This window comes from Rousettus aegyptiacus, unplaced genomic scaffold (assembly GCF_014176215.1).
Source record: "Rousettus aegyptiacus isolate mRouAeg1 unplaced genomic scaffold, mRouAeg1.p scaffold_m13_p_15, whole genome shotgun sequence".
Classification (NCBI taxonomy): Eukaryota; Metazoa; Chordata; class Mammalia; order Chiroptera; family Pteropodidae; genus Rousettus; species Rousettus aegyptiacus.
This window is the reverse complement of record NW_023416290.1, coordinates 55,803,724-55,814,676: the sequence shown is the minus strand read 5'-3', so window position 1 is coordinate 55,814,676 and position 10,953 is coordinate 55,803,724. Positions and strand designations below refer to the sequence as shown.

The 10,953-nt window shown below is 48.9% G+C and overlaps 1 protein-coding gene across 1 annotated transcript in view; it reads left to right on the top strand.

The window, feature by feature from the left end:
- Positions 1 to 10,953, top strand: part of LRRC6 (leucine rich repeat containing 6) — a 52,196-nt gene that overhangs the window by 894 nt on the left and 40,349 nt on the right. Inside the window, exons 2-3 of the mRNA XM_036233045.1 lie at positions 4,422 to 4,589; positions 8,537 to 8,614. Coding sequence (XP_036088938.1) covers positions 4,422 to 4,589; positions 8,537 to 8,614 — 246 coding nt within the window. The remainder of the gene's footprint in view (positions 1 to 4,421; positions 4,590 to 8,536; positions 8,615 to 10,953) is intronic.

The following is a 10,953-nucleotide window of genomic DNA, read 5'->3' as shown; positions in this document are numbered from 1 at the left end:
CCCAAATATTACGGATGAAAAATGAAAACTTTGATCCACACAAAGACTTGAGTATGAATATTGACGGCACCTGCTTTCACAGTAGCTAAGAAAAATGGAGACAACCCAAATATTCCCCAGTGTTTGTTACTGGATTAATAAATTGTGGGCTCACTGATTGCCGATATGGGTGTGACTTCCCATCTATCACCTGGCCCCCACAAGCCCCCACTCTAGTAATACCTCGACAATGTTTCATGCTTTCAGGTGTCCGTGTGTAGGCTGGAACCCTGTGTCCAACAGGCCTCAACATGTTTTGGTAACCCCCTTTCTCCGGACATCGTTATTGTAACGATGTCCGTCATTTAGAAGGGAGGAATCATTGCCACGGACACTCGTGGTGTTGCAGGCCTTCTCCTTGGGGACTCAGCCTTTCTTTTAGTCAATGAGTTGTCAGGTAAAATACAGGACAAACAGTATTTTTATTTGCTAAATCTGGCAATCCCAGTTTCAGGTTCAAAAACAGGCCAAGATCTGGAAACTGGGCAAGAAATTGTAAATTTTTAGCAATTGTCCTTAAGCTTCTGGTTATTGACCCTTGTATGTTATCCTTAAGAATGTCATGTTCTGTTAACCATCTCCATAGCTCTCCATAGATAAGACCTCTGCTGGCTGTCATGCCAAACTGTCCCTCATCACAACATCAATCCCCCAGGAATGGTGTCCTCGTTGCCACTCGGGCAGCAGGTGATCTGACTTCAAAGTCTTAGCATCTGCTTTTAGTACCGCTTCTGATATTAACTCCTCCAGGTTGGGTGCCCCAGGAAGCAGACTTCTAGTTGGAGATTAGTGTGCAGGAGGCTTGTTAGGGAGCATCATCACAGTGGGCAGGGAAGAAAGCAAGCTTCGGTGGAGAGGGAAGTCGGGCTGTGACACATCTTAACTGAGGCCTAGAAACTTGGAAGGAGATGTAAACTTGAATGGACCTTCTGATTTTTTCCAGTTGGGGTGTGGGAGCTAGGCCTTTATAGCCCCGTGTCAATCAGCCATTGGATGTGGGCTTTTAGGGGAAACAATATGACCTTGGTTGAGATGTCTCTTCCTCTAAGATGACTTCTGAATAAAGTGGGCAGCTGAGGGCTGTTTGCTGGCAGGACTCCCAGAAGCAGGAATTAATCTTTGAGATCCGAGGGGGACTGGGTGCCCTTTCCTCATTAATTTATCTGGCAGAGATCTGCTGGCATCTCAGGGTTCAGCTCAGGCTTCTCGATGCCTCTTCTGACCTCCTTCTCGTCACTCAGTAGCACTGATCACTCCTGCTTGTGTACTCATTGTACTTTCTGTACATTTTTGTCATTGCCCCATAGCACTTTATTCATGAGTTTGAATAGCAGTCTGCAGGAGTAGCCTCTAATGGTATCATTGGATTAGGGCACAGTATGGCTACCAATGCTCACTGTAACACTGGCTTGGTAAGAAAAGGCAGGTCAAATGAATGATCCTGTTTTTAAAAGTTTCCTTTGAAAACAGTAGAAGAAAAAAGAGTTTAGTTACTTTAAGAGGTAACCTTCACTTATTTGTAACCCTTTCTTTTCTAGTAAATCTCTATTTCAGATATGTCTGCTAGGTCTTTCAAGATGTTTAAATCTGCCATAAATTTATATTATTGGTTTTGTCGTAATCCAGTGAGAAAGAGATGAATCTGTGGTTATAACTGTCAGATGCTTCCTCAGTCAGGCAGGTAGATACTGGTTAGGACTGTCAATGGATGAAACCTTTCTCAGAATCCATCTGAGTCCTGTACTTTGTTATTTGAATTTTTCCAGAATAAGAGCATGAAAGCAATATGTTGCGTATGGTACTTTGGCATGCTTACGTAGCCATCCCAGGCCAGAGACCAAGCGATGCTTAGCAAGATGCTTTCAGAATCCCCCTGAACACATTGGACTTAACTGTGCCTATAGATGACAGCTCTTACGGAGTTCTGGCTAGGTTTATGTCTTTAATATGGATCCCCCAGTAAGCCTTCTGGGGCTAGTGGGGATCTGGGAAAGAATATAAGTGGAGGGCTATGTATCTGGTTGTAACCCAACTGCCGAGTAAAATACATTTTCCTCACTAGAAGAATGCTGCTATAAGGACCCAGAAAGCTACATTTACTGTAAGCCTCTCGGACTCCCTGAGTTCCATGCCAGAGCATGGTGGCTGTGGAGAGCTGGCTCCCTGGCCTGCCCCTCCCTCCTCATCCCACCTCTGGCTCTATCCTGGTCGCTCATGCCCATGAAGGTCTCTGCTGCTTACACAATAAGCCACCCAGCATTCCCGGAAAACGGCCGCTCCTTGGACACCCCTGGATGTACGGATACATATCCGATGAGGGGGTCTGTCTTCAGGAATGAACCTGGAGAAGCGGCCGGTGCCAGGCTCGGAGGCAGGCTGGGGCGATGTGGGCAGAGAATTCCCCTGCCCCTCCACCTGGGGCACGGTCTGGGGGGAAGCTGTGGGCTCCGGAAGGGCACGGGCTCTGGACGGGCACATCCCTCTGGCCCCATTGACTCCAGGTCAGATGATAGCAAGGTCCCCAAATGTCTCCTCCCCCCATGCATTTGCGTAGTTTACGTCATGCATACACTGTTAGTCATCAAAGGTCTTTTCGGCAGAGTGACTAATTCCCGCATCTCATTAAGTTAGCTGAAATCACACTGGCCGTGCCGTCTCAGCCCCCATGTCGCATCCTCGCTGGGAGGACCTTTGTAACTAAGCTGCAGATGCAGATAATAACATAGATACACCGACTGTACATGGATGGCATCCTTGCTGCATCCTCCCCTTGGCTGGACCCATGTAGTAGTTATCGGTCGATTTACTGTTAGAGCCGGCTTTGGTGGCGGGACATTTGGCGTGTAGTTTTAATGCCCTTCTCCTAGAGGTGTAGTTTTTGGAAAGTTTTCTTTTTCCTAAATAGAGCGGTCTATTTAAGCCGGTTTACCTCCTAGCAGCGGCGCCCAGAGACAGCGGAGTGCGGCGGGCAGTAGCGGTCCCTGTGAGCGAGGACGGCCGGGCTGCCTTCTAGCCGCCTTCCTTTCCAGCCACTTGAGCCCCCCCACCCCGGACCTGGTCTGCAGCCATCGGCCTGGTAGTTGAGCCAGAGCTTAGAGCAGCAAGACCAGCCTTCACGCGTGGTATTCTCACCCCTCGACCTCCACGTTTCCTTTTGTCTTTCTGCCAAAGAGCTGTCGTTGCCAGCCACCCCACCTCCTGACACCAGGAGGAGGGGCAGCTAACTGCCCGCGGGTGATGGAGCTCGCTTGTTTTTGTGCTTTTTAGTAAAAGCGGACTCTAAGGAGGTGACGTGGACGTGGGGCCCTGACGGCACTGTGACATTTTGTCTCAGCTCAAGAGGCCTGCACATCCGGGAGCCTGAGCCATCTCCAGGGCTGCGGCCTTGCTTGTGTTGGGGACAGTGCAGCATAGCGTTTAAGAGCACGCAGTCAGGCGCCAGACCCCTGCATTTGGAACGCAGCTCTAGGACTCCCTACCGAGACCCTGGACGGGTTCAAAGCCCTCTCTGCCTCCGCTGCTCGCCTGACAATCGGTATCTAGCCGTTCACATGTTGTCACGTGCAGAGCACTTAGCACAGTGCCTGGCACCTCGTAAATGGGCAATAACTGAATATTATCTCTCGAGACGGCATGCAAGGTTTCCAGGGTCCTAAGATGTGAGGGTTCAAATGGATCGGCAGGTATCTTTAACAGCACTGGAAATGCAGGCTTCCTCCGCTGTCATTGCCTCCTTGATCTTAGTGCGTCTCGTGAAGACGCTTCATGCCTTGTTCTGGGCTCCAGCGTGCACCAGGGTATTGTCCACGATACCAGCCCCTTGGTGCCACCATCAGGCCAGGCCAGTGCTGCGTATTGCTGGGGACGAGACTCTCTTGTGAGCAGCTTCTGTGATGGTTGGTGGTGGTCCATTTATAGGATTTATAAGATTGCAGTGCAGAATCTGGGAACGTCCGCTTATTGCATGGTGGGAGAGGCTTTCGTATTTCTGCCCTCTGTCAGCCTGACTGTCCTCTCAGTAGCAAGTGGCTCTGCCTCGGGTTTCGTAGTGGGTCTCATCACTTCGATGACACCACCACCAGATTCCATATCAGCATCTTTATAGTCGTTACCTACCATCTGTCTCCATCCGTACAGCATGGTGTGTGCAGACCCCGCGCTAAGGAGACACAACAAACCATATCATGTCTTTCCTCCCCCTGACTCAGCGTGGTGTCAGAAAACCTCCAGCAGGGGGCAGCACTCCTCCGATCACTTTCCTTAGGAAACTCACCTGCGCCTGGAGAATTGGCATTTAACTGCAAAGAGAAACCAAGCAGTAACGTACTAACCTGATGATGGACACGGGGCCGCGGTGTGATAGGTGACAAACTTTCTTTCAGTCACAGAAGATCTCATTAGGCGGAATGCCGAGCACAACGACTGTGTGATTTTCTCCCTGGAGGAGCTCTCCTTGCATCAGCAGGAAATAGAGAGACTGGAACACATCGACAGATGGTGCCGGCACCTGAAAATCCTCTACCTGCAAAACAATCTCATTGGGAAAATCGGTGAGTTCTCAGGACTTCGTTCTCGCGGGTTCGTGGACGTTCCGAAGGGAGGACTTTGGGAGAGGTAGTGTCATTCCCACAGGAAGCGGCGGCCGAGGAAGGAGGGCATGGGGTCACAGACACAGCCTCTCAGCAGCCGTGCGCGGAGCGCCCCGAACCTTCGCGTGTGCGGTCCTCGCCCCGGGGTCTCGGTCAAGGGTTTGGGAAGAGCAGCGGAAGGGCGGGGGCACCTCGGTCGACGTGCTCGTCGGTGGCCGGGATTTTAAAGAGTTGAGAAGGAGGCGGGCGCAGTCCCGGCCTTCGTCGTGGTCTCGCATCGCTCCGCGACACTGGGCGGGTTTCGTGGGAATCCAGCGCGTCCTTGTCGGGTCACGTGGTCGCGAGTTCTGCCGGGCGTGTTGAGAACGTGTACGTGCCAGGCATTGTCCTCAGCTTCAGGTGTCGAGGGGCTTCCACAACTGTACCCTGTTTACTGCTCCAGCTTGGAATGAAACGAGAGGTACATAAATAAAGGAGTCAGGGATGAAGATCAAAATATCAGCATTTTAGCCGGCAAAACTCGTTGGAGAATGTGGTTTAGACGTGCGGCCAGTGGGCTTCGTAGTACCGCCCCACAAATAAGCCTGTTCGCCCAGTCACATGTCAAAGTGGACAACCACGGGCTCCCCTACCCAGGGGGCGCGCTACCTTATGGCAGCAGCGGGAGGAGCCCGCGTGCCCTCTGCTGGCCGGGAGATCCCAGAAGCCAGGAGAGAGGGTGGGACAGTTCACCCATCACGTAGGTCAGTGCTCCCCACCAACCCCCAGAGGCAGAGGGAAGGGAGGCTGCGGAGTCGCTAACGGGGTCCTGCCACACGGAAACAGGAGGAGTGTCCCCCAACGCTCGGGAGGGCGGTTAGTGCTGAGAGCAGGCGCGGGCCCCGGCGGTGGTCGACCGGGTTCGAGCCCCGCCCCTGCCACTCAGAAGCCGTGTGAACCGCAGCGAGACAGTGCGGTTGTCCCAGTCCTGGTCTCGCTGTGAAGCAGGGACAGTAACACCTGCCACAGAACCACTGCTGTCATTAATGTCATTCACCCCGCGCGCCCCAAGCCAGCCGCTCTGAGGTCTCAGCAGGACGGAGCACCGAGCAGAGTTGGAGGAGGAGGGATGGAGCCGGGGCTGGTGAGGCTCAGGGAGCACCAGCCCCTGCCATTCTGCACTGGAGCTCAGAGGCCAGCTTGGTGCTTCCCACGGCGATGTCCGGGTGCTCTCAGCAGGGGCCCGGGCAGTGTCTGCGTGTGCGTGTGTGTGCGTGTGTGTGTGCCCGTGTGTGCATGTGAGGGCTGCTCATGGCATCCACGTGCAGAGGCCAGGGCTTCTGCTCGCCCTCATGCGATGGCCCAGGACGGCACCCACGAGCAAGAAAGAGTCACCAGCCTGAAATGCTGGTGTTGCTGGCGTTGAGAGAACTTGGTGATATGGTTGCCTCTCGCTTGGTGGATAATTCAAAATCGACTCTCAGCTTGCAAGAAGCTTGGAATTTGCATCATTTTTATTTTGAATATTTATTAGATTCCTTACATTTCACATAATCACTTTCAGCATCTTTTACTTTACCAAAAATTTGAAACTCTGCCACGTCGTTCGGTAAAAGGCTGTTGCAGACAGCCAGCCACCAGCCTCCGTGTGTGACGGCCTTACAGAGCTGTCCTAATTGTCCCAATCTGAAAGGGTTCTCGAAATTTTAATCTCCACAGCTGGGTCCATCACAATCACTAATTAGTAGCATAGTATTTCAGGCCTTTTCAGAGCTGGGAGAAGGCTTACATTTTTGCTTCCAAAGTATTCTTAAATTAAACACCCTTTTAAATTTGAATCGGACTTCTCAGCGCTACCCCACCCGCAGGCTCTCAGGCGTTTATGCAGCCGGCGAAGCCACTCCTCTCGGACTCGGACTTGCACTCGTGCCTTTGAGGTGGAAGTTTGCGAAACCGGGTGCCCTTCCCGAGCTTCTGCTCCATCTTGGGCGATGCAGATGGGCCGCGGGGCAGGCTCTGCTTAGTGTGGGCCAGGTGTGAGCCGTGCCCCTTGAGGTCCTGTGAAAGTGGGGCGCAGGCCCCACCCCACCCGGCTGACTCAGAATCCGTCTGTGGCAGTGGCTCCAGGAATTTGCATCTGAGCCTCGGGCCTGGGCAAAGCTGGGCACCCCAGAGCCACTCGGGCTGGGGGCGGAGAGTCTGCCCACTGCTCTCTCTTGGCAGAGGAACTGCTTCTGGGGTGGTGCAGACTCCCTTGCTGTGGCCCAAGAGGCTCTGTACATTTTTACAGGCTTTTTTTTTTTTTTTTCCCTGACCCATTTGGCCCATCGTCCTTGAGGAGTTAATTTAGGACTTTTCGAACACCTCTGTGTTTCTCCCAGATGACTCTTTTAGCATTTTGAGGGCTGTATACATACCAAATGTGGGAAAGGGAGAGGCATTTTATTGTGGGCCGGCAATTTTAGCAGTGATAACTTGGAGTGTTTCTGTTCAGGATGCAGACCGGGCACTCTGGTGTATCACAGTCTTTGGCACAAAGAGCTCTACAAATCTGTCGGCTGTTGAATGCTCAGATGTTGCAGCAAGAATCTTCACTGAACATCAGTATTACTCAGGATGATCTGATTGCTGAGAGCCACTTGAGTAATTTTTTCTAAAAACCTCATTTTGAAAAATGAGTAAACTGAAGCTTAGAAAGGAAAACTGTTATTCTCAGATCCATGGGAACAAATATATGATATTTTGTAAATTTTAAATGAAATGCAATGATGATAAGGGTGATGATTATAATCATATTTGAGCTTCATAATATTCCTGAAAAGTAGGTGGAAGAAACATTATTTAAGTGGGGCTGCCCAAACGGACACCCCTTAGTAGGGTTTTTACATTCATGCTGACTTAGAAAGGAGTGTTCTTTCAAGGTCTAGTGTAATCATTTACTGCCAAGTTCTGCAGTCAAACTTTCTGCCTCGACAACTTAACCTTGAACAAGTGGATTAATTGTTCGCACCTTGGTATTCTCATTTGTAAAAGGGAGACAATAATAGTTTTTACCTCACAGGGCTGTCACTAGGGTTAATGACATGGTACATGCAAAATGCTTAGACAGTTAGTTACATGGCATACTATCAGCACTCAGCGGCGTTAGCTACAGTGGTGTTACCTGTTTTTAAAAGGGGGCATCCTACGGTGATGCCTCGACTTACCTATGTTTATTGTTTTGCCTATGTGGGTTTTCAGGAAAAAAATGACAGTCCTAAATCAGGATGATTTGGGCTTCAAGTAAAGGAAAACCCAACTCAATGTGGATTGGGTCTTCCAGTAAGAACATCTAATGTCTTACCCAGCCGTTAGTCTAGAGATAGGGCAGGCTCCATCTCTTGGTTGGTCGATTCCTTCTCTCTGCTCCGCCAGCCACGATGGGCTTTGTCCTAGAGCCAGTTCCCTCCTGGTGAGTATCAGTAGGGATACTACTGCCTCCCTTTTTAACATCCAGCGGGAAAAAAAAGAAAGGAAATCCCCAAGCATGGAATACAGGTCTTACCTCTCCATCTGGCTGGGAGCGATGGTGTGCATGTCCTCGCCTGCATCACGTGGTTGCCAGGAGCTTGCCATGGGCTGGCTGGCCTAAGCCCAAGCTCCTGAGCTGTCACTAGCAAGGGACATGGGATTGCCATGCACTGGCCCAGCTTGGTTAAGCCGGGCCGGGTACAGACATGAGCAGAACTGGCTTCCATTAGGGAGGGCAGAGGGAGAAATGGATTCTGTGTAGGTAACCAACAGTGTGTGATGTACAGGTAGGTATAGATTTGAAAAAGCAACATGGTTCGGAGAGCCATAGTTCTGAGATTCTCTTTATCATCGTCACAGTAGATTATGTAAAAATGTCTTTGGTCTCAAAGGTTAATTACATTATTTATATATTTCAGAAAATGTCAGCAAACTCAAGGAACTCGAATATTTGAATTTAGCTTTAAACAACATTGAAAAAATTGAAAATTTGGAAGGTAAGAGTTTTTTGTTTTCTTGTGAATTAAAAATAAGTTTTACAATTTGATTTAAACAGAATTGCTTAAACAATATATTCTCCCATTTTGCGGGTTTTCTTGTCACTTTTCTTGATTGCGTCCTTTGGAGCACAATTATTCTTTTTTTAAATAATAGCTTTATTGAGGTATAATTGACATACAAAAACCCACATGTACTTAATGCACGCAGGTGAGTTTGGATATATGCACACACCTGTGAAGCCATCACCACGACCAAGGTCATAGACAGCCATCAGCTCTGTTTTCTCTCCTCTCTCCTCAAACTTCAATGCATACTTTGGTTGCACCAGATTGATCTTCTGTGCCTGCTAACCTGCATTCCGGATGGAAACCTCTTCTTTGCCTTATTGTGCCGTGTCCCGGAAGGTGTCCTGTTTTACTTGGAGGCTTCTATTTTGTGCTGTTATTTTTTGCTACATGTCTGGTAACGCTCAGTGTCTTTTCATAATCAGAGGATTTGGTTTTAGTTGATTAGGGGCTGGTGCGGGCGCTTCTGCAGTTGTGAGGTGGCGTTTGCCCCTCCAGCCTCTCGCCTGGCGGGCAGGGCTGCTGTGGGCTCTGTGCGAGTGGCCAGGACGGCGGGCAGGCATCGCTTCCGAGCGAAGGGGCACCGAGCAGAGGCAGACAAGCTGGTCTCCCCACCCCACTCCCATCTGCCAGGAGCTAAAATTAGGAGGATTTTACTTAGGCTATGGTAGATTTTGGCCGATTTACCCCCTAGTGTAGAAATTGGTATTCCAGTGACTATCAAAGTTACATATCACCAAAGACATAAATATTCATCATACATCTAAAATTCTCATCTTCAAAACCTGAAACTGCCAGAGCCCCACACCTGTCATCGGTGCCGGAATTGAGACGACTCTTCCGCGACTGGCGTTTTTCTCATCAGGAGCCGCGTGCTTGTCCGCCCCCAGCTCCCACTCCACGGCCCCGTCACCGTGTTCTCCTGCGAACGGACGGAACAGCAGTGTGCTCAGTGCCCGTGCTTTGTGGTAGTAAAGTGCCAATCTGAAATGCCAAAGGAATCATTAAAAACTCTCACTCTTGATTGGCTTGTCTAGAGCTTGTTATTTTTAAGAGAGCATCCAAAAGGTTGGGGAAAGTTCTATTTTTGCGGTGTGTTCTGGCCGTCCACCACTAGGGGGCGGCATCGTCACTGTTGTCTTTCTCAGCTTTAGGAATCGGCGTCCATAACCCATCTCAGGCCCTTTACCTGGCGCGGCTTCCTTGTGTCCACCTTCCAGGTCTTGGTTTGGATGCACTGGGCGCTGCGCAGTCTGAGGATGTGTTTTTTTTTTGGGGGGGGGGGGGGGGGGATACACGTCTTATCTGCTGTCAGATGCGCACTTTTTGCTTAAGTTTAAAGGTTCAAGGTGACAGAAGATAGATTCAGCTCACCTGCTTAAGTAAATCTCAGTATAATTTAAAATACGTATAAATATAAATAAAATGTATATATAAGTTGTAGTACTCCAAATATATCTTTCACATTTCATAAAATCCACCTAACATTTTTTTTCCAGTCTAAAGCAAACCCACAGATATAGAAATATAAACTTAATTAATTCTATTTACATTCATGTGTAATTTCATATTCATTCGTATAGTGGCTGAGTCCACATTTTTATAATTTAATGACCGAATTTCCAAGTATATTGATGTTTTTTGAAATAAGTCCTTACTGTTTGGTGCTTGAAGTGTTTTTAATTATGTTTGCTCATGAACAGAACTGTTCTGAACAGCTTTGTACAAATTACCTGTTTTCAGTTGATGTATCCAAATGAAATTCTGGACCCGGGGGTAGAAACATTTCAAAGCCTAGTTCATGTACTGTCAGGTTGAATACTAAAGAGAATAATCGTTATCTTATAGCATGCCGTTTTTTTCAGAATTTAATCTCTGTTTTTACCAATTTAATAGAAATAGAAATTTTATTGTCCCTTTTCATTTATTTGATTGTTTTTGAAGATGTGAAGTTACTGAATTTTCCTCACCTATGTGACAGAATCTAGAGTATAGAAAAGTGTTTGTTTTTGTACATTTTGGATATCCGTCTTATTAATGATCAGTATGTTTACTCTAGTAATACAATACGCAGCTTCAAACGTCAGAGCGCTCTCTGTACTGATGCTGGAAGCGGCCGTGTTTTGTCAGTGCCCGCGGACCCCTAACCCTGCCCCGGAGGTGACCGACCGCTCCCCACCCGCCTCGTCCTGCTGTGTGTTTCTAGCGGTGTTTCAGGCGGTGCTCTGTCTGCTGTTTATTGATATTCTCATTTCCGGCTTCATCTGTTG